The 25,390-nt window shown below is 42.7% G+C and overlaps 4 protein-coding genes and 1 long non-coding RNA gene across 11 annotated transcripts in view; 3 read left to right on the top strand and 2 right to left on the bottom strand.

The window, feature by feature from the left end:
• The first annotated feature begins 522 nt into the window (after positions 1 to 522).
• Positions 523 to 14,186, top strand: slc30a9 (solute carrier family 30 member 9). 2 transcript variants are annotated; one of them, XM_057043859.1, is made up of 18 exons: positions 523 to 637; positions 1,015 to 1,164; positions 1,286 to 1,480; positions 1,562 to 1,609; positions 1,737 to 1,836; positions 2,050 to 2,142; positions 2,233 to 2,315; positions 2,628 to 2,686; positions 3,111 to 3,178; positions 10,624 to 10,782; positions 11,014 to 11,149; positions 11,224 to 11,263; positions 11,343 to 11,414; positions 11,809 to 11,916; positions 12,416 to 12,581; positions 12,681 to 12,810; positions 12,931 to 13,044; positions 13,119 to 14,186. In XM_057043859.1, exons 2-18 carry the CDS (start codon positions 1,056 to 1,058, stop codon positions 13,161 to 13,163), a joined length of 1,725 nt encoding a protein of 574 aa, XP_056899839.1. In that variant the 5' UTR covers positions 523 to 637; positions 1,015 to 1,055; the 3' UTR covers positions 13,164 to 14,186. The 2 variants fall into 2 exon arrangements, with proteins under 2 accessions (XP_056899839.1, XP_056899838.1); XM_057043858.1 differs by lacking the exon at positions 523 to 637 and adding an exon at positions 642 to 711.
• Positions 3,706 to 8,362, bottom strand: LOC130531744 (protein NYNRIN-like). Its single transcript, XM_057043854.1, has 3 exons — positions 6,936 to 8,362; positions 4,426 to 6,868; positions 3,706 to 4,274 (listed from the first exon to the last, which is right to left on the bottom strand). The coding sequence occupies exon 2, from the start codon at positions 6,832 to 6,834 to the stop codon at positions 4,522 to 4,524; it is 2,313 nt and encodes a 770-aa protein (XP_056899834.1). The 5' UTR covers positions 6,835 to 6,868; positions 6,936 to 8,362; the 3' UTR covers positions 3,706 to 4,274; positions 4,426 to 4,521.
• A 599-nt stretch (positions 14,187 to 14,785) lies between the features above and the next one.
• Positions 14,786 to 16,081, top strand: LOC130531754 (uncharacterized). The gene is made up of 2 exons (XR_008952182.1): positions 14,786 to 14,910; positions 15,509 to 16,081. It is a non-coding gene; the product is annotated as an uncharacterized LOC130531754 (long non-coding RNA).
• A 790-nt stretch (positions 16,082 to 16,871) lies between these two features.
• Positions 16,872 to 19,335, bottom strand: grxcr1a (glutaredoxin and cysteine rich domain containing 1 a). The gene is made up of 4 exons (XM_057043863.1): positions 18,845 to 19,335; positions 17,884 to 18,123; positions 17,729 to 17,794; positions 16,872 to 17,198 (listed from the first exon to the last, which is right to left on the bottom strand). Exons 1-4 carry the CDS (start codon positions 19,247 to 19,249, stop codon positions 17,019 to 17,021), a joined length of 891 nt encoding a protein of 296 aa, XP_056899843.1. The 5' UTR covers positions 19,250 to 19,335; the 3' UTR covers positions 16,872 to 17,018.
• Positions 19,336 to 23,516: 4,181 nt separating this feature from the next.
• Positions 23,517 to 25,390, top strand: part of atp8a1 (ATPase phospholipid transporting 8A1) — a 68,871-nt gene continuing 66,997 nt past the window's right edge. For all 6 annotated transcript variants that reach the window (XM_057042554.1, XM_057042556.1, XM_057042551.1 and 3 more), the window contains exon 1: positions 23,517 to 23,905. In XM_057042554.1, the coding sequence (XP_056898534.1) occupies positions 23,857 to 23,905 (49 nt within the window). In that variant the 5' untranslated portion in view covers positions 23,517 to 23,856. The remainder of the gene's footprint in view (positions 23,906 to 25,390) is intronic.

Genomic DNA, 25,390 nt, shown 5'->3' with positions numbered 1-25,390 from the left:
TGCACCTTTCCTGTTTATTACCATGAACTGAGCATATGAATAATTCAGAGTTCATGTTTCTTAGCTTTTTCCAAGAAGATTAAAGTGTTGATTTGATGTAACGTGAAATTGCTGAGTCACAATGACATGCTTGGTACAATCCGCTGAGATTATTAACATATTTACATATTTTTAAAGATTTATCTGGCTGTTTTACTGCTTCTTCATTTGGATAACATATCCAATAAAAAATGACCTTGTTACCTCGATGCAGCAAATAGCGCGATGTTTATTGTACTATACCTCGATATACTGTGTTCTCGCGAGAAGTATAGTGGCGTCATTGACGCTTCACCAGAAATCACGTGTGTGCACGTATATTTTACACTAGGATGGCGAGGGTTGGCTATGAACGCTAAGCCTCTGATTCGCTTACGGTAATCAGCTCGAGTGCAACTCCAACCAATCGCATCACCCTATTCTGTCTCAGCCAATGAAAAGACCGGAACAGTGCTAAACTCGCCATCCTGTGAATAAAAAGTTAAAAAAAAAAAAAAAAAAGCTCCTTGTAGCGGTTGTTCAGTTGACCATAGTTTCTTTTCTTTTTAAAAAAAAAGAATGGATCCAGATTATGCATAGCGAAGAGTATCTTAAAACGGTATTATTGTGATTAATACATGATCGATTCCAGTTGTTTGGATGTAGTTAAAGCTCGCACGGCAGTTGTTGATGGTAGATATCCTTCCCAAGTGCTAGCCTATTAGCCTGTTAGCTAGTATTCCGATTCATAGCCGCCGGACTCAAAGGAAGTGTCGCACTATTATGAGCTCTCTCTCCAAGTCATTCATTTTCGAAATCCATACTCTTTCCTTGTGTTATATATATGTATATCTAGTGTTTTTGTGACGATGATATTAAATGGTTGAAAGGGGACGTGTAAAGAGGCGGTGTTTTGAAAGAGGCGTTAATCTGACTGAATTGAGTTAGAGTGACAAGCTAAGACGTAGTGACCTGGCGATTTGTTCCTCCACATAGAAAGTTCCTGCACTCCGGTACCGAGCCCCGCTAAAACGAGGATGTTCCCCTGTCTGGCCATCAGACCGCGGCATGTCTTCTGCAGGGTATCTTTGTGTCCAAAGGCGCCCTTGTCACAGCGGTCGCCACGGTTCCCCCAGCTGTGTTGCGGTAAGGAACGCAGTTATCTGGCATCTGTTTACGCACCCTACTATTCTGCAATCTCTGGCCGTAGTTTTGTTTAATTGAAGGATGTAATTGAAGGAAATGTCATCCATGTCGTGTCGCGTAGGGTGGACGAATGCTGGCATCCACAGCTGGGGGATCAGCTTTCCAGAACTCCGTGTTTCCTCTCACAGGCTGGGCAGAGTACAGTATTACTCCACCTTTGGAAACGACAAAGATGACCTTTCAAAGTCTTCATCTAATGATGCTCCATCAGCTGAAAAGATCTTGTCATCTGCTGGGAAAGCTGCCTTTTCACCAGGTGACATACTTGTGACTGACATCCTTTAGTAAACTATTTTAATAAGCCGAGATATTTTGGATTAATTTGAGTTTGTCACAGGGTCAACAAAACAGGGACTGACTAAAGCTGAGACAATTCAAGTGAAAGGTAACAATTATTCACGCGCATCACAACTTAAATTTGCACAATGAATGAATGAGGAACATGATTAAAAACAGGAAGGACTTCTATACATCTTATATTTGAATACAAATGTCTGTGATGTTCTGTGCAGTTCGGGCGGTGCTGAAAAAAAGGGATTATGGAGCCAAGTATACACAGAACAATTTTATTACTGCAGTCAGAGCCATGAATGAGTTCTGCCTCAAACCAAGGTAACATTGTTTTGTTCTCTCCACTCCACATAAGTCAACAACTTGCCAGAAAAGAGAACTGAGTAAAATATTTGGAATGTGTGTCTTAGTGTGGCAGAGCGAAAAGACTTAAAATGCCTTGGGTTAATATGTAACATGCCTGTGTGATTACTTGATGTCAGACTCTCACTTCGGGTCTTATTAAATAATTTCCTTCTCCCCATATGTTCGCAGTGACTTGGAACAGCTTCGAAGGATCAGGAGACGTAGCCCCCATGATGACACGGAGGCTTTTACTGTCTTTTTGCGATCAGATGTGGAGGCCAAGTTAGTTCTTTGGTTTAAGAGGATTTAATACTGTGGTGTTGAATTTTGGTGCAGTTTTAATCATGCATTGTATTTCTCCCCCTTTCTCAGAGCTATAGATGTCTGGGGAAGTCAGGAAGCTCTAACCCGAGAGAGAAATCTCCGGAAAGAGATGGAGAAAGAATACCAAGAGAGTAGGTTTATTATTTCCCCTTTTTAAATATCTTTGTTAAGACTGTAATTTATTCGTTCAAATAAAATTTCAGCATTTTGGAAGATGTCAGCATTGTCTCACACTTGAAATATTATCTTTTTCCTGAGTCCGTTAATACCAGTTACAACTGCACTTACCACAAGCCTGAACGCTCTCCTAAAAAAATGGTTCTTTGCACAAATTAAGTAAACTGATCATCAGTGGAAACTCACACGCGAACTAAACATAATCACCTTGGTCTGTTGAATGAAATTTTTATGTTTCTAATTGTATTTCCTTTGATGACCTGCAGATATTTTCAGGAATCAACAGCTGTTGAAGGAATACAAACACTTTTGGGGCAACACAAAGGTGGGCACTTATTTTCTAGGTTTGGTTCAAAGCAGGATTTGAGGCAGTAAAGAGGAACTGATGTAACCCATTACAAAACTGATTTGAACACAAAAATAAATGCATTAACGTGTAGTGAAGTGTTTTTGTGTCCCTGTAACAGAGGGGCACCTTATCTCTGCCACCGTGTCATTATCTATTGTCGCTTATTTTACTGTTTGCTGCGGGGGTATTACAATGACTGTGCTGTGGTGCTCTTCTCTGGTGTGTCGTGGTATATTCTACATTCTGCTCTACATCGGCATGTGAAATGCACAAAAAGAATATACCATTCCTACATGGTTTTGTTTTTCCAAGTCATGAACTCAGTTATAGTAGGTTTATAAATGTGGAAAGGGGGCGTTGCAGACCTTTTAACTGTTTCTATATGGTTTGTTTTTCAAAGCCTCGGTCAGGAAAGAGGACGACATTTCTGCAAGGGCCAGGGAAGGTGGTCATGGTTGCTATTTGCATGTAAGTATTCAAACTCGCACCATCTATTCTGTATTTTAGTCATTACATAAGTGAAACCCTACTGGATAATGTGGAATCTCGATGCGAGAGGCTTTAATGAAGCTGGGGCAGGGGTTATTGAGTTAGCATGATTGTGTTAGAGAGCATGTGCACTCACATGAACAGCAAAACAGTTCCTTCACCACATGTGCAGACTCATGAGACTCAATTAATGGCGGGGAGAGAAGTAGTCCCGTCTGGATTTAAAGCTGATGGTTCACGAATGTCAAACACTAAAATAATGAAATACATCCTGGTGTGTGCATGTGTAATTGTGACATGCGTAACTTTAACCAGCAGCTAAATCTGTTTGGCTCCTAACAAAATGTATTATGTTCTCCTGATAGATAATGTATAGTATAATTCTGCTCAGCAACAGTTGTTGCTTCCATAGTTTTACCAACAAAGTTAGCTTGTGTGAGGATGAAGTTTTGATCACCCGCGCTGTTCGTTCACTAGACTCAGAGCAACCACGCAAACAACTGGAGTCCTTTGCAAAGGGGGAGCCGAGCAGCAGTTCAAGCTTCCTCTGTCAACTCCGTCCGTCTGCTGCTCGCTCACCTCTTTTATTGGTGCAAACAGAATGGGTGTCTAAACAGGATCTCATAATTCATTGTCTTCTGACATCTTTACAAACTTCTCTAATCCTGACCAACAGGATACATCTGAGTGCTGAGCTTGATAGTAAGCAGCTTCAGCACTTTTACGACACTCTCATGTTCTTCCTTTCCTATCAACATTCCTCAAACACTCAAAGTCTACATACATTAGCATTTAAAGATAATACTAATAACAACAATAACAATAATCCTTCTCACATTTCCCTCCTGTTTATCGTTAAATGCGTCTAGATTTTCATCATCAGTATTACATCTTTACATTTTCATGAAATTTCAATGCATTACGTCATTTTCCTAGAAACACATTTCTTACACTCAGAATTCAACATGTGTACAGCTTAAGACATCTTGAACATTTCTTTTACATCTTGTATTACATTGATCCATTCTTCTTCCGATTCCTCTTCATCGTCGTCCAGTAGAGATTGTTCTTCCACCTGCAGCAAAGTACTAGTAACAACTGATCCCACGAGCCGGCCAATGCAACCCCGGACAAGAGGTACTAGCCTCTTTCTGTCCCTGATTACCTCCCTCCTGTCGGAAGTTCCAAAGGCCAAAACTCACGAGTCCTGCCGTCACAGCACTCACCACAATTAGGAAGAACAACTTCATTTCCTTTTAGAGCTTCTTCACAGGTTCCGACGGGGTTCAGCCGTTGCTGGACCTATACAGGCCGTCAGCCGTTTACGGAGAGTCCGCCACTGCTCCCTCGCCTTCACCTGGAAGAATTTTCTGTTTCTTACAATGGGAAAGGTGTATCCACGACAGTTTCCCATCCACTCGAACTGCAGTCTTTGTGGTCAGCTGTACTTGATAAGGACCTTCCCATCTAGGCGTGTTCCACCTCTTTCGCACAAACTTCTTCACCCACACGTAGTCGCCCGGTTGAATGGGTTCCTGGGGGGTGGAATCTGTGGAAGACACAGGACTAGGCAGAACATTTACAGTATTCACACATCGGTTGAGTAACACTTTTTTCAGATAATCTGCTATTGTTTCCTCAACATGTGCTAACTCATTTGTTGTTGCAAAGTATGGTAGGCAATAAGGCCGCCCATATAATGCTTCAAAGGGTGTGATGCCTGTTTTCTTGTGTGGTGTTATGTGCATCCATAATTTCACCAGGTCGAGACAAAACATCCAGTTCTTTCCTGTCTCGTCCATACATTTCTTCAGTCTGTTCTTAATAGTACCATTGACTCTTTCAACCAACCCTGCACTCTGAGGGTGGTATGCGCAGTGATTCTTCAAATCAATGTCCAAAGTTACTCCTACAGTTTTCACTATCTCATTTACAAAATGGCTTCCATTGTCGCTCCAGATGACCTTCGGGATGCCAAACCTGGGAATGATTTCTCTACATAGGACTTTTGCCACTGTCAGTGCATCTGCTTTTGCTGTGGGGAAAATTTCCACCCACCTAGTAAATCCATCTAACACTACTAGACAATATTGTTTACCTTCACATGGTGTTAGCTGAATAAAATCTAGAAAAACTGTGTGAAATGGATGATTTGGTAATGGTGTAGTGCCTGCAGGGGCCTTAAGGGCTCCCTGTGGGCTGTGTTTTACACAAATAGCACATTGTGAACAAAAATTTTTTAAGTAGGTATGAAATCCTATAGTGTAATAATGTTCATTAACCATCTGTACCATCCCTCCTGTTGAGACATGGCATGGCCCATGGCTCACTAATGCTGCCCATTTATGCATATTCCGGGGAAGGATTGGCTTGTTTCCTATGGTTAATAGTCCTTTATCATCCAGTTTGGCTCCTCGCTTCTTCCACGTGGCCTTTTCCTTTTCTGGAGCACTTTGTTGCATTTCTTTCAGAATATCATTATCTGCAGGTTCTAAGGTAAATGATTCCTCACCATTATCAAGAAGTGTGTTGTTATTTGCTGCAGCCTTTGCGGCTCTGTCAGCAAAGGCATTGCCTTGTGAGACTGCGTCTGTGTTGTTAGTGTGTGCAGTGCATTTACATACAGCTATTTTACGTGGCTGCTGTACTGCAGCTAATAACTTTTTTAACAGTTCTGCATGCATGACCGGTTTGCCCGTCGAAGTTTTCATCCCTCTTAAATTCCATTGTTGAGCAAACACAAACAACGTGGAAAATGCATATTGACTATCTGTGTAAATGGTAACATCTTGTCCTTTGCTTAATTCACAAGCACGTGTGAGTGCGACAAGTTCTGCAGCTTGAGCAGAATAGGAGGAGGGAAGTGATTTCGCCTCCACCACCTCAGTTGCTGTGACTACTGCATAGGCAGTTCTAGTGTGTCCACAGTCATCCTTTCTCGATGATCCATCCACAAAGAGTATCCGTCCTGTAGTCAACGCGACATCACTAAGATCTGGTCGCGGCAGGACCTTGGTGGAGACCTCATCCAGGCAGTTGTGCTGGTGTCCCTCTTCTGCGGTGGGTAGCAGCGTCGCTGGGTTTAAGGTTGTGCAGCGACGAATCGTCAGATTCGGCTGAGACAGCAACACTGCCATGCAGGAAAGATGACGTGCGGGCGACAGGAATGCTATCTTACTTTGTAGCAGCAGTATTGACACTGCATGTGGAACTAGCAAAGTTAGCTCATGATATAGCACCACTCCTGCGGAGGCTTTTACTGCCTCAGATGCTGCCACCACTGCTTTAACGCATGGCGGGAGTGCACAAGCTACGGGATCTAGCTTGTGGGAGTAGTAGGCCACTGGCTGCCTCTTATCTCCGTGCTTCTGCAATAAAACTGAAGTCATAAAGTCACCCTTGCAATCCACGACCTGCTCAAAAGGCTTCTGATAGTCTGGCAGCTTTAACACTCCAGCACTTACAAGGGCCTGTTTTATGTACACAAATGCTTCTTCAGCTTCAGGGGTCCATGTTAACACATCAGTCATTGCTAAGGGATTATCATACATCAATGCTTGTAAAGGGGCAGTTATTTTCGCATAATCTAAGATCCATGATCTGCAAAAATTCACTAGTCCTAAGAATGACATCATCTGCTTCTTTGTTTTTGGTTTTGAGCATCAAGTACTGCTGTTTTCCTCGACTCAAGAATAGCTCTTCCATTATGTGTCAAAACATGGCCCAGATAAACCACTTCCTGCTTCACCAGTTGCAGTTTGCTTTTGCTTAATTTATGGCCCTGAGAGGCTAGCCAGTGTAGCAATGCTAGCGTGTCTGACCAACAATCTCCCTCTGTTTTTGACGCCATGAGGATGTCATCCACGTAGACGAGGATTTGACTTCCACACGGAGGTTTAAACTTAGCTAATGATGACATCATTACTTGAGAGAAGATTGTGGGACTCTCACAGTAGCCCTGAGGTAACCTTGTCCAGGTGTACCTCCGTCCTTGAAACGTAAATGCAAACCAAAACTGGCTGTCTGGATGTACTGGTACAGAGAAAAATGCATTGGATACATCTATCACCGTGTACCACTGATGTTCAGGGTTTAAGTCATTCAGCAGAGTGTATGGATCTGCGACTAAGGGAGACCTAGGGACCACTGCAGCGTTTACAGCTTGCAGGTCCTGCACCATCCGCCAGCCGGTAGATGGTGGTGACTTCCTTACTGGAAATAGGGGTGTATTTACAGGTGATTCAGGACACTCTCTGATGACTCCTGCTTTAAGCAGCGAGTTAAATATCGGAACAATACCCTCCTGTGCATCAGTCTTAAGGGGATATTGTCTCTGAAATGGTCTATAATCTGATTTAGGGATTATTTTTACAGGTTCTGATCCTTTTATAAGACCTACATCTGCAGGTCCTTCCGACCATAATTCAGGGGGAAGCTCTTTCAGCTTCTCCTCTTCCTCCTGCGTGAGGAAGATGTTTTCTTCTCATGAACTCTGGTCTGTGAGGTGCGTTGCTGGATGTGTCAGCAACCATGTTTTAAGGGGAATACGCCACACCTGGAACTGATCATTAAAATCAACCTCACCCTTAGGCCTATAGGGCAGGCTGCTCCAGTGTTTTACGTCACTTCCCAAGTCTTGCCATCTTTTCTTAAGCGGTTTAGCAATAGAAACATGTGGTACAGAACCTGACACTTTGAATAGCGCTGCTGCTTCGGCGGAAAGGCTTCCTGCCGTGCAGACAGCTGTCTGACCACACACATATAGATGCATAATTACAATCATTTGTGGATCTTTGAGTTTAGCAAACTTCTCTGCATAGCTTGATGTGCCGTGTGAGTCTGATTTACAGATCTCACCAATGCGCTCCACGTGCATGGTTACATGCAGGTCAGTTTGATTGTGGAGCTGGGCTTCAGGCTGTAAGTATGACAGAGCTTTACCATATAACATAGTGATTGGGTCAGAGAATGGAGGGGGCTGTTTTTCAGGAATGTTGAGTGACCAGTATTTACTGCACGTCCCTCCTTCCCTTACCCACAAATCAACCATTCTATCTACAGACCACATCCCTTCGGCTGTGGTACGAATCATCAACTGAAGCTGAGAGATAAGATCTCTTCCTAATAGATTTACGGGACATGTGGTGGAGATCACAAAAGGAGCTTTAAGTGTGATTCCACTCACAGGGTCACAAACATCTACAGGAACTGACATTCTTTCTTTAGTTACGAGACCATTTGCTGATCTCACAAAAATCTGTGTAGAAGTTGGCTTTAGCTATTGGATCTCTAATTACTGATTTACCTGCACCCGTGTCTACTAAAAATGTTAAAGAATTGCCTAACACGGTCAGTTGTATTTCTGGTTTGCCTTCAGCAAACAGGAAGATGGTTTCTAAATCTAAAACATCTTCTAGGTCATCTTTTTCAAATTGGTCAAATTTTGTGCCTTGATTTGTTTTAATTTTTGTGACATCTTTTTCCAGTTCTAGTCATTGTTGAGGTGGATTAGAACCTTGCTGCTGTCCTCTATTGTATCTCTGGTCACGTTGTTTCTTTCTGCAATCACGTTCCCAGTGTCCATAATTTTTACAATAATGACACTGATCATTTTCACGGGAGTTGCCTCCTCCTCCCCTTCCGCCTCGGCCTCGCCCACGCCCTCGGCCTCGGCTTGGGAAAGGATTGGCATTGAAAAACATGCCTGTTAACTGATTCTTACTTTTTTGGCATTGTCTTTCAGCATGCATAGCATGTTGTTCATAGCGGCCTAGGTTACAAATTCCGAAATCAACTAATTGTCTCTCTACCCAGGTTTTTATCTCTGATTTTGATCCCCCATGTATAGCTTGCTTTAACTGCTGTTGGTAGGGACCTTCTGGATCTTCCGCATACGGAATTCCACTATTTTTCCGGAACACATCTTTCATTCTCATGCTATAGTCTTCAAAACTTTCGTCAGTCTTTTGTCTTGTGGCCGTAATGGCGCTGTAGTCAGCTCGTCTGGTAAAAGTAGTTCGCATGCGCTCGTACAGTCTGTCAAGTCTGTCATTTAGTTCTTGGCTGTCAGGCTGCCATGGTTGTTGAGTGGCTGGATCCACTGGGACCCAATCTCCTCTAACAGTGCCCCATTTCTTGCCATTAACGCACATGAGGACTTGCTGGGTTTCTCTTTTTCTTGATTTTGTTTTTCTCTTCTATATTTTGATTCAGTGAGCCAGAGGTGACATTGTGTCAACCCCACATTTACTTTTGGATGCTTCTTTCCATATTCTATTAAATCTTCTTTTAATTTTATAATATTGCCTGGCCTGTCTAAGTTACCATCCCAATTGAACTTAGTCATCCACAGCTGAACATATGAGCATGAACCTGGATATTTGTCTTCCATGTGTTTACATGATGCTGGGATTTCGAATTCAGCACCTTTTGTGGAATGTTGGTTGCCCATGTTTGCACTTTATTTATCAGTTTTTATGTATTTGAATGGAGACGCCTGATCTCCCGACTGAACAACCCTCAATCCCTACAGGATATCTAGTTCAGTCCCTCCGCCGTGGCCTTATAACCCCTCTTTTTTAATCAGGAGAGTATACACCAAGCTTCTACCTCCGAGGAGGCGGGTGTATCTTGCCTCTGCCTCTCTCCTGATGACCAGGCAGGTAATACCGCGGTATATTCCGTGTAGCGCTTTTTGTGTTTTATACTCACTCCGTTGCTTCTATGGTTTCTCTCTGAGTTGTTTTGGTGCCTTTTTCCCGTCACTGGAGATGGTCGCCCTGGGAGGGACGAAGACCGGCCTTCCGTCAACTCGTGATGAAAGGTCTTTCGATTCGGACGTCTTTTGACTCCGGCTGTGCACAGACTTCGGCGTTCGGTCGTCCCACGGCGCTCCTCTCCAGGTCTTGGGATCCGGCTCGAAGGACCAAATTTTGTGAGGATGAAGTTTTGATCACCCGCGCTGTTCGTTCACTAGACTCAGAGCAACCACGCAAACAACTGGAGTCCTTTGCAAAGGGGGAGCCGAGCAGCAGTTCAAGCTTCCTCTGTCAACTCCGTCCGTCTGCTGCTCGCTCACCTCTTTTATTGGTGCAAACAGAATGGGTGTCTAAACAGGATCTCATAATTCATTGTCTTCTGACATCTTTACAAACTTCTCTAATCCTGACCAACAGGATACATCTGAGTGCTGAGCTTGATAGTAAGCAGCTTCAGCACTTTTACGACACTCTCATGTTCTTCCTTTCCTATCAACATTCCTCAAACACTCAAAGTCTACATACATTAGCATTTAAAGATAATACTAATAACAACAATAACAATAATCCTTCTCACACTTGTAAACTATCTCAACTAACTGCTGTTAAACATTATGTATAATAAAACAGTGGATTTCCCTGTGACTCCTCTCATTTCTTGTTCAGAAATGGCCTGAATTTCTTCTTCAAACTCCTGGCGTGGGTCTACACCGGCTCAGCAAGCATGTTCTCTGAGGCCATCCACTCCTTGGCCGACACCTGTAACCAGGGTCTTCTTGCTCTGGGAATCAGCCAGTCTGTGCGCAACCCTGACCCTGGGCACCCGTGAGTACCCACAATGCATTGCACTATTAACAAATTAATGGAGTGAGAAATGTGAGGGGGGGTTGATGGGTTAAAAATGGGCAGTTAGAATTAGCGGTGATGTTTCGGCTGTTAATGGATGTCTATATTTAGCAGGATTCCTTCCTAAAAAGGATGATGTGTGGTAATTTGTTCCAAAGCAGCTGTTACCCTTTATTTCTTATATTCATGGCGCTGTATGTTATGTTTTAGGTACGGCTTTTCCAACATGCGCTACATTGCCTCCCTCATCAGCGGAGTTGGCATTTTTATGATGGGAGCAGGTCTCTCCTGGTACCATGGGATCATGGGGTTGCTGCACCCCCAGCCCATGGAATCTTTACTATGGGTGAGTGTTGGTGTGAAACCTGGCTGGGGTAAAGTGCTCAGCAAGGGTATCCATGGTTTGTTTCTGTCTTACAGGCCTACTGTATTCTGGCAGGTTCCCTGGTGTCAGAAGGCGGTAGGTTATACAAATAAAGATCATTTACCATTTAAATGTTCTTTCTTTTTGGAGTGAAACAATTGCTCCTGTTTTTCAGCCATATTACTAGTAGCCGTCAATGAGATAAAGAAGAGCGCTCGCCAGCATGGAATTTCCTTTTATGAATACGGTCTGTACTGATTTTATGTTGGTCTCATATTGTTGTAGGTTGAGGCAGTGGCGTGCATCCTATTTAAGCACCAGTGGACTTCAGTTGTTGTTGAAACAACAGGAGTCTTTCTTCTAGAGCTGTTTTAACAGTTCATTGTTTCCTCAGGCTGTTCCTCACAGCACTGGCTGTTTTTTTAGGAATAAGATGACCATCTGTCATAAACAGTTAGGAGATGAGATTTTGTAAAGTAACATAAACCAAATGTGCTGGGACCATATCTAGGAAATCAACCTGGAACAGGACTGATTTCAATCTTATTTTTTAATGTAAATGATACAGACCCAGTGTAGGTAGTGACTGTGCAAATGTATTTTAGAGTTATTGAAGGATTTTGTTCTGTTTTGTGGGGCAGTAATGCAGAGTCGAGACCCCAGCACCAACGTGGTTCTCTTGGAGGACGCTGCTGCTGTTTTAGGGGTCATCATGGCTGCTGGCTGCATGGGACTCACCTCCCTCACAGGTAAAAGCTCCGGCAGCTACCCTCATCCTCACGTCCTCCCTCCACATCATTTTAAACTTTATTTTCACATAGATTAAGATGTATCCTGATGCCCTTTAGCTATTCATAACCACATTCAGCTGTAGACGATTCAACAGGTAAAATAAAATCAACTTTATGATCTGAATGCATGTAAACCAGTTGAGCTTTGCTCTGGCACTGGTAACGACTGTTGATCCTCCTGAAGTCTGTATACAATAATAACAAAAAGCACAATTAAGGTGAGGCAACTTTATGGAATGCAGTCAGAACAGTGGGGCTGAAAGTTAGATTCTAAGATGACTAATAGAACTTGGGAATAGAAAAGAAACAGGTGTGACACCGGGCGTGTGATATTTGCTCTTAGCTCTTTCAGCTGTGGTCATGTCAGTCTCTCAGGTGTCATATTAGAGGCCAGACTGTCGGCTCGCAACACTTAATCTTTCATGTTTTCTATTGTTGCCTCTGGGCGGTCTCCTAGGTAACCCGTACTATGACAGTTTGGGTTCCCTTGGCGTTGGAACGTTGCTGGGCACCGTGTCAGCCTTCCTCATCTACACCAACACAGAGGCCCTGTTAGGCCGCTCCATACAGGCGGAACGTGTGCAGAAGCTGACAGAGTTCCTGGAGAATGACCCAGCTGTGAGGTCAGCAGAGGAGCAACACACACACACACACACACACACACCTCCACACACACAGTTAGCTTTCTCAAAGTCTTGACTGTATGATGTTGCTTTATCCAGAGCCATCCATGATGTGAAGGCCACTGACTTGGGGCTGAGTAAAGTGCGCTTCAAAGCCGAGGTCGACTTTGACGGTCGAGTGGTGACGCGGTCGTATCTGGAAAAACAAGACATTGACCAAATCCTCACTGTAAGTTCTTTCAACCCTGACCCGCTCTCTCTCTCTCCAGAGAACAAGCATGCCGGCACTCACAGATGAAGACACAACAGCATCAGTGTTGGGAATCACACTGTTCTTTCATCTCTGCAGGAGATTCAGCAGGTAAAGACTCCTGAGGAGCTGGAGAACTTTATGCTGAAACACGGTGAGAACATTATTGACACTCTGGGAGCCGAGGTGGACCGTTTAGAGAAAGGACTGAAGGTACGTCTCTGAATCATTACCCGCCGCCGCTCTTACTGAACAGCTGTTAACAGCTGTGTTCTGCTTCTCCTCAGCAACGTAACCCAGAGCTTCGCCACGTTGACCTGGAAATACTATAATATCCAACCTGGCTCTGCTGAGGCAAGATTAATCCACCAGAGGGAAACCTGACATGACCACACCTACCTCTGCGATCTCCCCCCATCCTGACCACGATGAAGCACACGCCCATCTCAGCAGGAGTCTTACTGTAGAATAGACGACAGCCGGATACAAAGACGGTGTTTGGGTAGCGGTCATTAGCAGTCGTGTTGCTTTAGCTTCACTTAAAATGAGAGTTTCTGAATTTCAGCTCTCATTCTCAGGTGAGTGTGTTTCTGGCTCCAGAGAACTTGAATCACACTTGCTGCATGTGGCGGTTTATCTCTGACTCGCTTCCAAAAACACACTTTCACCTTTGGAATGATGCTGGAAGGACAGCGGACAGTGGTTCTCTCACTGATTTTAAAAGGAACCCCAAAAGTTCTCAGACTGCTCAGACGGTGGTTTTTTGTGGCACCTCAGTGCTTCAGCTTGAGTTGGATTTTATTGGTTTTACAGATTACCAAATGCAAATGAGATGTTATCGATTTATAGAGCTGAAAATCAGATAAAGTGCAGTAGTGTGGGTTGGTGCTAAACATTAAACGACAGCGGCATTGCTTTTATTCATCGGACTTGTCAAACTCCAGATTTGTGGTTTAGGAAATGAGCGGTTGTACTATTCCAAAAATGAAGCTCCAGAAGGGTTTTCCCTGCTTGGAGAATACAAGAGAAAATGCACTAGAACAAGCCCCCCCCATCAGAGGGGCATCTGTCAGGACATCACCCTGTACAGTGTGTGTATAATAACCCCCCCTCCCCTTCATTACTTGGCTCTACTTAGCTGTTAAACATAATTGCCATGTGAACAATATTCATATTCCAAATGGACCACAGACATTTCATCATCCTGGGAACGTGGGGATGGATGGGTGGCGGGGGGAGGGTGTATATTTCTGAAGGTGTTAATAGTGTAATATTTTCATTTTGCATATGCATATGATGTCACTGCTGAAGGAGTTGAAATAAATGAGATAATTTATTAAATTATTTTGCTTTCCCTTCTGTCAGGCGGGTGGATTATTTTCAGTGGCGTCGAGTGAAATTGAAGCTTTACGTATTTAAAATTGGTGAAAATAAAAAACCTTAAAAGGTGGTAATGTAATGATATTCAGTCCTTTCATAGTAAAGAAGTTGTTATAAAATGCTGAGTGCATGTTGCTGCTCAGTATTGTACTTTTTTCAACATTTTTTTTGAGAAACAATGTGACTATATAACTATATATTCATATTTTGAAAAAAAATAAATGTTCATAGTTCTGTCGTCAGGATTGGGACTTAAATCATTATGCCTGACGTTCTTGTTCTAATTTTCCTTTTTCTTTTTAGTATATTATTCTTATCTGGCCACTTATATAGAATTATCGACTAATATGTACAAGCATAACATCTGATATTGAAAATACAAAGTAAACAAGTACATCATTAAAATGTTTTACAATAATTCCCAGGAAATAGACTGAGGCGACCCATGAAAGCTTGGAATGAGAGTCTGAGTCCATTAGATGGTGCAGTTGTAGAAAAAGGGGGGGGGGGGGGGGGGGGCACTAGCCTGTGCGCTGACGTCAATAAAAATAGTCATTTCAAACCAGTCTGCGCATTGACCGACCATTCAAAACATTACGCACGGCACCGCGGCTGGACCACGCTGGGTTACTCGACTGAAATCATTCTTCACCGAGCCCACGGAGGGAAGCAGACAAAGCGGCCGGAGCTCCACTGCAGGTTTTATTCCCGTTCCGTCTTCTCACATTTGTGGCTGTTACGCGCATATCGGTGTCATGTCTCGTCAGTGGTGCCATCGCGCCACTACCCTTCCTTTCATATGTCCCCGTCTCGGGGAAAGAAAAGAAAAGAGGTTGGGGGGGCGCGGATGAAGAAAACAAGCAAGTCCAGATTTGGTTCTTGGTGGAGGTTGAACGTGCGTCGAGGCGCGTCTGTCACCAAACACCTCTTCACTCATCCCGCTTTCCTCTCCATCCTCCCCGTCGCCGCGTCCATCCATCTATTCATCAGCGAGAGGGTCTTTTCACATTCGGCGCCGCCGTTTCCCCCCTCTCAGTCTTTTCTCCTTACAGATGGGGGGCGCAGTACACCATCACAGTTGGGGGACTCAGATTTTCATGCAACCTCCCCTCCGTCGCCACAAGCCCGTGGTTACAAAAAGCCCAAACCCCCCATTACACCTCGCTGCGGAATTGGATTAAAGGAACCACATTTCGCAACCCTGTCGGAACCCGCAACCTTTAAAGTGATTTATATCTCCGCGCGCCCTTTTTCATTCTGTTTTGTTCTAGTTAATCGATGTCGGTTGCCGTTTCAGGTGCGGGAGCATCTCCAAGTGTGAAGACTTGCGTTGGAGGGGGGAGTCGTCATGGCGGATCATCACCATCGCCACCTTGCTCTCCGCTTTTAGCCTCTTTACAGTGCTGCCTTGTCTAATCATGTTCAAGCAGCATTGTACAGGGCTATGACAGCGTAGAGAACCGAGCTGCGCTTCTCTGACCCGCTTGGATGGCAGCCAAACGCATGACATCATCCCTTCAGACGCGAACCAGCCAGCCTCGAATGTGGTTCTGGTTGCAATAAAAGGCTGATTTTCATTTTCACTCCGCTGTTTGGACCCAAGGACTCAAAGCTCTTTTGTGCGAGGTACAAGAACCCCGGAATGCACCGAGTCCTCGTCACGCTGAATTATTGAATGCAAAGGTCCCTCTGCAGCCTGGAGATTATTTCACCGATCAGAATCATCGCATTGTGCTGCTTCTCCATCAGGTGATGATGGGGGCTGGACGGAGGGCCAGCTCCCCGAAACAAAATATCCTCTTAAAAGGTCCTCTGTACTTTTATTGCTATTCCCAAAACCTAAAATCAAAATAAAACTGTCATAAATAAATCCTGTTGTACAAGTTTGATTGGTTACCCCCCCCCCCCCCCCCCCCCCCCTTCATTTCCAGCCGTCTAAAGATGCAATAAAAATGAATAATAAAAATAAACAACAAAGAAAATAAACCCCACACACAAGTGTCATCCTGGTCACACAATCAATGCACTTAAAACAAAGGTTAACATATTCTCATGGCTCAGCAGTGAAAATTCAAATTTAGTGGATTAATTCACATTAGAATAATCAGTAAAGTCATATACCTGTTATTAAACAGGCTGTAATAATGAACTAAATCTATACTATTCAATTGTCTCTGGGCGCTTAGAAACCCAGAGTTGACCACCAGGAACAGGAAGAAACCTTGGACAGGTCCAGGTTCCTATGGGGGGATTGGGCAGGAGCTAATTGACCCTGGTGTAATTTGTGACTGGAATAATGACTGGAGCTACAGAATTACTGACAATAAACTCTAAATTAAAATCTAATCAATGATAAACTGTTGTTATCTTAATTTTATCACTTTAAATTCAGTTTTAGACTTTTAAAACTTCCCAGGGGTTTGGGGCTTGTCTTCCAGCTCTGGAGCCCAGTTTGTCCTCTGTGTCCAACTGTCCTGTGTCTGTGTCCTTCCTGACCAAGTCTGAGCCGGGATTAGTAGCTGGAACATTGTCAATGGAGGATCTTCTACACCGATTAAATAACCAGCTCGCATTTGTTCGATTCACCTGTGGCAACCACTTTAACTCACGTCCAACGAACCCAACATGGAAGTTTAGCAAGAACGAAACAACAGCAGAGCCACATAATAAAGGATTTTATTAAAAATGTTGTCTTCACTAACAATGGCTGTGGAAGGGGAGTGCTGCTGCGTTCAGGTTCACTGCCCGTGCTGCAGTTCCTGTCGAGACTCTTGGAGCCAGACTGTTGGCTCAGGCACTGAACATCCTCACTTGCTGCAGCTCCCACACGGCTGCAGGCCGTTCTCGTTGCAGGAAGTGCACTTGAGGGCTTTGAAGGAATCCGTGAAGCAGTTGCGGAACACGGACATCTTGCTGCCATGGCACATCGGGCACGGAATGAAGGCAAAGTCCCCACAGGTCTGGCACATGTGGGGATGCTGAACCCTCTAAAAAAGGAACAATTGTATAGTCTCTCCCAGTAAAACACCCCTAAACATTTATAGATAAATTTGACTGGCAAGAAAAATAATCATTTTTGAGGAGAAAAATATGCCATGTGCTTCTGTGTTAGCTTAGCATAAATGTCTATAGAGCAGTCTTATATGTTCAGTTGTACATAAATATTACTTTCATGTTATGTCAGCTATTTCAGTGCATCTAATAGAGCTCCTAAATGTAAATCTCTATTTTACAAAAATGAATATACCACATGGGATTTTCGCATATAGTTAAATTGCAAAAGTGAGCAATATTGATCACAACATGCATGTTCTCAAGCATTCTATAGGTTGTTCTATGGTGCTAGACCTCGTCTGCCTGTCTCAGCAAATGTTGTTTTTACATTGTTTTCCCATCAAACTTCATGTTTGGCTGAATAACTGCAAACTCCATGTTGACATTGATTGGACGGGAGCTTGAAATTCCAACCAGACGTTGCCGCAGCTATCATGAAGAGATATTTGCTCAGAAAACTAACCTCGATTTTTATCAGAAGGTCTTGAAGCTCTCCGGACTCATTCATGCTCAATATTTTCTCAGCACCCTGTAAAACAAATCCAGACCAAAATTCTAAAGATGCTAAAGATTTGATTCTCATTGGATGGTGTGTAAAGGTCACAAAGCCAAGCTGACCCCGAGGTAGTGTCCATCAATGAACACCACCGGTAAAGAAGGAGGCTCTCCCACACGTTTGCAGCGCTCCTCCAGCTCCTTCCCGTATTCACAGTCCAGAGCGATGTTCCTCTCCACAAACTTCACTCTGTGGTTCTGGAAGATCTTCCGCACCAGCTCACAGCGCTCAAAGGTCGTCCTCACCACGCGGAAACTGGTGGTGTAGATCACGATCCGCCCGCACTCGAGAGACAACTCCATCTGAGAGCGAGGGGAAAATCCATGAAAAGGCAACTCTCCTGTGCTCCCATCAAGACGTACAATCAATCAGCAACCTTGAGGAGAGTCCCACAGGACGTAAACTGCTGTTAGCAATCATACTTGTGTTTAATAACCCCTTCTGGCAACATTCCATCTTTAAATTTGATGTTTTGTAATGAAGAAAAATTAATTCTGCTGTGCCCATGAATGAAATATAATGCAAAAGAAACTGCATAAAATGTGATAAATATTGGCTCAGGCTGAAGAGAATATCCATCATATAACTGGTGTGACACTAGAGTCTTGAAATAGGGCCGGTCCAGAGCTTTAAAAGTCTTATACGTCCACCCAAAATGACCCTAATCTCATTAATCAGGAGAAGGTTCATCTGTGGCACTCGTTGTCCACCTCTTCTTCACTTCAGCCCTGTGCATCATTTCTGCACCAGCAAACATGTTTTCTTACCTCAGAATAACAGATCTTGGTGGAGGGATACTAGAAAGTGCTGAGAATTCATTAACCTGATTAGTTTCCCCTGAAACACTTAAGGAAATGCATCATTAAACTTTAATTGCCCAGTGACCTTGTCTTCTATTGTCAGCTTTCATGCCAGCGTGCACTTACGTGAAGCTGTAACTAGACTTGAGGAGGACGACACTCCTTCACTCATCATGAAGATGGTGTAGAAAGCTGATAAAACAAGAACATCTGGCGTACTTACACTGTTAGAACTGGGAAGGTTCTCAAACAGGGTCTGACCCGCGCTCACTTTGTGTTTGACCCCTCTCACTGTCCCATTTTTGCTGAGGATGTTCACTCTTTTTGTGGTGAAGGTCCAGTCCTTGGTAGCCCCTGCGTACATGAGCAGGTCATCGGGCTCACACCCGCCCTCATCAAGCTCAGAGCCCGGGTAGCCGTACAGGTGTCCCTGCAGGTCTCCGCTGGTGGAGGGCGTGCTGGCCCGGTCAGCATCGGAGCTGCTGGTGCAGTCTGAATCCAGGGAGTCTGAAGGCCCCTCATCCTTGAACATCTCCTTGAGGATGCGACCGCTGTTCCCTGAAGCCACGCGGAACCTGACCCGCTTCTGTGGCTTCTCCTGGCCGTCCGTCAGCATGGTCTCCTCCATCGCAGACCCGCTGCCACCTTACGTGGTCCACAACATGGCAGCAGAACTCCGGGAGGTTCATTCGGAGTCAGACTGTTTGTCCCCGTGGATTACAACCACGTTTAATCCTCGCTGTGTGAACAGAGCTAAAAACGACCGAGAGCCTGTAAGCTGCATTACAGTCACACTCACACTGCAGTAAATAATGCATGTATTTCTGCCATGGCAACCAAGCAAGCTCATCTAGAGTAAAATGATACTTATGTTTGAATTATTCATCACACTTTACGCAGTTTTCACAAAGCTTTTACAGAAGACTTTTAATAGTTTCACTTCAGGTACTTTATGGAACGAAGACACAAAACACACAAGCACAGTGATGTCATCACATAATATTCAAGATGTGTCAGTCAGCTGGACATTTGGGCTTTTCTAAGCAAACATGGGAAAGACATTCATGTAACAAAAAAAATTATACCGTTGCCATTGAAACGCCAAACTGATTAGAGTTTAGACATACTGGTCTTAGTTGACATCCACTTTGTTGTTGTTTTATTCATCATATTAAAATCTATTCATTATCTGACATTTTAAAAGTTTTTAATTTGCAGAATAATCCCACCCTGATCTTTATCTGAAATGAATATGGGTCTATTATTCTGGCAGATGATGCTAAAACATCTGAGCAAACATGTATTTGATGTAGAAAATGTCTTGATCTTTATCATTTTGCATAGTTTCAAAGTAATATATATAAGTTGCAGTATTTTACATAAATGTGCTTACAAGCAACTGTCAACCTGTAGGTTATTTTTGTAGTTTTTATTGTAGTTTTCCTTTAATTTTTACTCTTTCAGGCTACCTTGAATTGAACCATATTTTGTTGTATTTCATTTTGATTTTTCACTTCCCCATATTGTGAACTATATTATAGACAGTAACTTAATATAATATAATATAATATAATATAATATAATATAATATAATATAATATAATATAATATAATATATATAATATAATATAATATAATATAATATAATAATTTTCTGAACGGGCTGGATTACATATCCTATATTTAGCAGTAAGTATAAAGCTGCTTATGTTACTCAGCCTGCCTGCTCTTATAATTGGAATAAATCTGTCATGGGTTTTACATATCATTTTCATTTTAAATAGGTTCTTATCACAGAGGAGCAGTTTCTTCATCGATTTTCTTCCATGTCACAATTTACAGTTTTATATTTTATTTAATCCCAGGTGAAAGTGTCACAAAAATGCGCTGACAGCAGAGGAGTTGTGCCTGAAACCACCTCTGTTAAGACGTGACAGGGACACACTTATCTACAGCTTTCACCCAAACACACCCTATCCGTGTTGAGACAAGCAGCCATTTTATCTCACTTCAGCACATTTAGACTTGCTGATCGAGGCCTCCTCATCAGTGTTGTGTTGTCATGTGAGACCCAATGACCTCAAATAGTATTCTAAATATGATTATTGATTTTACTCTGTCTAATTTATCAATTGTAGCCCATGAGGTGGTGATGGCAGATGATTTACCACTGCCAGCTCAAATTTTCTGTTGCCATAATAAGACACATTTCAGCTTTGAAACAGGTTCAAACTAGCCCATCACATCTTTCATGTTGTCATTTGGGCTGCATGAGAATTAAAATCACCACAGACCATACACTGACTGATCATATGTGATTAATCAATTAATGACCTCACCGTAACGACCTATTAGTTACCACTAGGGGGCAGAAGACAGTTGAAGCACAGTAGGCCAAAACCTGAGTCCTGCTGCCCACAGTTTGCTCAATATTGAGCATTTAATGACCAGCCGAGGTCACTAGACGAGGTTTAACTCACCCAAGTGAAAGAAGAACGCATTTTAAGGCATCAGTCACGTGTAAAACCCTCTGTCTGTGACCCTCTTTCTGTATTTTTGTGCTGTCTTGCTACACATTGTCCTCTAGTTAAACTATTTGGGGTAATATTTATTCAGCATGCAGGACATTGACATTTTAGATGTCTGAAATTAGATTATTTTTAGGATGGTGAAGTCACTTGTTCTTGAACCTGAGGGGTTTTTCCAAGACTGTCATATTCGTCTGCCTATTAAAAATACTGGTTTGGTGTATTTATCCTGATAATCCTCTAGACTGTTGATATTTGCATATTAATATTAATAGTTTAATAAAGATAAATAGGGTTAGGGTTAGTCTGGAAAGTACTTTTTTGTGAAGTTTGTGGCATTTGCAAAAGAGATTGAGCTAAGTAAACTTTAGGCACCAGACAAATAAATTTATAAGCAAATTATAAATAAATCTTTATGTGAATATTTAAGGGATGTAAAGCAGTTGCTGCCAAAATGACAAATGACAAAAAATACATTTGGAGGTAGATGAAAATAAACAGTGTTCTACAAATAATCCATAAATAATTATTTATAATTATAAATACTCACAGTGCTTGTAAGAAACCCAGATGTTTTTAATAATAGAAATCAGTACAGCTGTTAGAAGTCAAGGCTTACAGCATAAAACATAAACCTGAGACACATGCACATAATTGAGGGAGAAGGCTTCGAGTCACTGTTGCCTAGCAACCACGAGAGCCAGTTCTAAATCCCCATGGTGGTGAGCTGACGCTAAATTAAGGAATGGAGAAAAGCGGGCAAATGTTTGGGAGAAATGTGGAGTGAGAGGAGGTGCAGATGCTCACGTGTGTGTTTGAGTTCTTGTGTTCAGCACAGGGGTCCAGTGAGACTGGCTGAAAGGAGTGGGCATCTGTGCTAGACTGACACACTTATGTGATGCTGGCAGGGGAATAATCTCATCTGCCCCCAGTTCCCATGACAGTAAAAACATCCTTATTACAAAAAGCATATCAATCACTGGTGCAGCAGCGTTTCTTTGAGCTCCCTTGACATAAAATTGTAATCTCACACAGGAATATACCTGATATCTGCAAAGAAACACGTGCTGTTCGGCAGGATGCAGCCTTACAAACACATCTGGGAGACTGCAGTTCTGTCAGGCAACTGCAGTGGTGCTGCTGCTGTACAGATTCTGCCTCCTGCATGTCTGATTTTTTTTTTAAATTCAGCTGCAGTGACAATGAGAACGTGCTGTAATTTGGTGTACAGAGGCATTTTCTATGTTACGTTCTTGTTGTTTAGCTGTTATGGCCATCTTTGTTTCATTAACCGAGAACTCGTGTTCATGCAGATTCATTACAGACAAAACTGTAATCAGGAGTGACTCACAACCACCAGCTTCTCTGTCAGTAATCAGTAACGCTGTGACTGATCATGGTCTCTATTTCCAAAAAAATCCATGCTTAAATCCTCAGTTGCTGCATTTTTGCACGCCCTTTTTTTCTATTATAAATAAATCAAATATTATCTTGTCAGGGTCAAGTTAATTTTGTATTGTTTCACTTTTAAAAGGGTTAAGCATCTTCTGATTATGAGTTCAGCTGTTTGCAAGAACTGATGAGATAAGATAACATAGAAAGTTTTCTCTCATGGCTGAGGTGCCCTACAGCTCCAGCTCTTCCCCTCTCCTCTTATAATAGTGTTATCATGGTTAATATTAAAGGGAATTTATAATGGTTTGATAAAGTATCCAATGTGACATCACCCTCTTTTCATTCAGACATTAGCTTGTAGCAAATGCTGAATTATAGTGTTTATAATCAAAATTATTACGCTAATTTATACACACGGGGACTTTTAATTCACACATTTTTCTGTTTGAAGTGCTCAATAATTTTAATTCCATTTTATCTGCATTTCAACAGCTGCATAGTAACACAGTTTTATTAAATAGTACGTTAGTTACAGGTATAGAGATAAATTAAATCCTATTTTCGTTTTCTGAAAATTAAGTTTATATGAATTTGATGGGTACAAATATTTTCCTTGTAAACTAGGTTGTTGCTGAGAACAGAATTCTATTAATATATGAATATCTTAATACTTAATAAAGAAAAGGAGCTCGATGCCATTAACCAACTCCCTCCCACTACACTATTGTTGGTGAATACCCGCAGAAGGGGGAATCTTCAATTTCCAAAGATGTTCAAGAAGATTTGTAAAAAAAAAAAATCTCTATCGTGGCTGCTTGTGTTTGCTCGAATTCTTAAAATATTTACAGATAATACACGTCACTTGACTTGGGTTTTTCGGAGAATAAAATAATTAGGCGTAATTGTCAGTAAGCACCCCTCAGACTAAATTACAAATGGTACGGTCCTTATTGTGAAGCGGTACAGTTCCCCTCTCGCCAGTTTATGGTGAGTGCCGCTCGCGCCTGACGGAGGGTGTCCGCCGCTTTGATAATCCGCCGCGTGAACCAGGATGCTGGGCTTTTTATGAAGCCGTGGGCTCGTGACCGCGGTTCCATGACGACCGGCAGATGAAAGCTGTTTCCTCGCCCATCGCTCTCATTTGCACCAAACACGCCGCGGTTTTGTCCGCATGAGAGAGGATCCCTCCGATACATTTCTGCCCCTTTTGAGGTTCTTTGACGCTTGAGAAGAAGCAACCGCAGCCTCCGGAAACGCCACTAACGAGCCGCGGCCGTTTGACAGGTGCCGTCGCCCGGCTCTGTGGGGAAAGATGCCTCCCGTCCAGAGAACCATGTCCGATCTGCGTACCCGGTCGGAGGGTATGTAAAGATCACTTTACTTGCATTTCTTTGAGAATTGCTTGCATTGCGTCCCCGAAGGCCAGAGGGTAGCTCCATGAGAGTAAGGTTACTGCACAATAACTTGCTAGCTTAAGCTTTGATGAATCGTCCCCCAGCATGGTCCAGACACATCAGGGAGGAACTGAGAGTTAAAGAGACTCTTCTGCAAAAAAGAAACTTTGGAATTTAGGATTATTTTGACGCAAGAAATTCTGCAAGCTAAGTACCGGTAATTGCACTGTGAATTTCAAGACCTGTACACGGACCTTTTGAGAATTCTAAACTGTGTGATCCCCCCCCCCTCCCAAAAAAACCCTTGGGGTATCATCAGCAAGGAGAGGGGCAGCTCAGAATAAGTCCAGCGTCTCTATCTGTAAAAGTTGAGTCCTGCTATAGATGCAGTCTGCAGGGTTCTTTATGAAGTCTCGTCTATGAGTCACAGATCTTTGGTCTTGGACATCATTTATCTTCAGGAGTCAATAAAATGGCACAGTCTCTGTGATGTGTTTTGATGTGATTGGGTTTTAAACTATTGCAACACATTGACATCACTGATTCCGTAACTCTACGAGATTGTTTCACACAAGAATTTGTCCCCCTGAAATGGACCCTTCCTCCAAATAGCTACGACATTAGGTGATACATTTTTAAAGAGACATGCAACTTGTTTTAAAAATTCAGTATTTTTGAGCATGAAAGAGTGTCAGCTGCCTACAGAGAAGCTTAAAAAAATACAAGATTTTAGAGTTATTTGTCTATTCAAACATATCTTCTTCAGGGTGTTGGGCGGTGTTGTGTATTTTCTATATTAATATGTAATATTGTGTCAGTTATTGGTTTTGTGAGTCTCTCAGCATTGCTCTGCTAAGAGATGTGGTCTCATTACTGTCATTTTGCTGCCACTTTCAGAAAATACTTAAATGCACTCATATCACTTTTAAGAAGCTTCAGAATTCTTGTTCCCCTTTTTTGGACAGTTTGATGGGCAAAGCCATCATATGATATTCAGCGGGTATAAATGGCATCCGTGATTATTCATTCATTTCAGACAGTTAATACTGGACGCAGGATAGAAAACAGACTAGTGCGATGTATCCTCCATCCATCCTTCACTCATCGTCAGGATTTCAGCCAGTTGTCTTCTATTACATTAAAACTGTAAATAATTCAAGCACTCTCCATAGATTCCAGAAAACTGATTAATAATGTGGTGGTGGCTGTCACACGAGCAAACACATGAATTATACAGCAGCTATTGCTAGATATAGCCATCCCCCACCTACCACACGGTACCATTTAGGTTACAAAGAGCTCTGTTTCACTCGCCTCTGTTGCACAGAGCCAACACCCTCATCTCCCTGCTTCAGCAATAAAAGCAAGGCATCATGTTTTCTCTTAGAAATAACAAGTTGAATGCAAGATTTGATCGTTTCTGTCACTGTTATAACTGATCACCGACTTCTG

This window comes from Takifugu flavidus, chromosome 9, assembly GCF_003711565.1.
Source record: "Takifugu flavidus isolate HTHZ2018 chromosome 9, ASM371156v2, whole genome shotgun sequence".
NCBI classification, from domain to species: Eukaryota; Metazoa; Chordata; class Actinopteri; order Tetraodontiformes; family Tetraodontidae; genus Takifugu; species Takifugu flavidus.
This window is presented reverse-complemented; position numbering and strand designations above follow the sequence as displayed.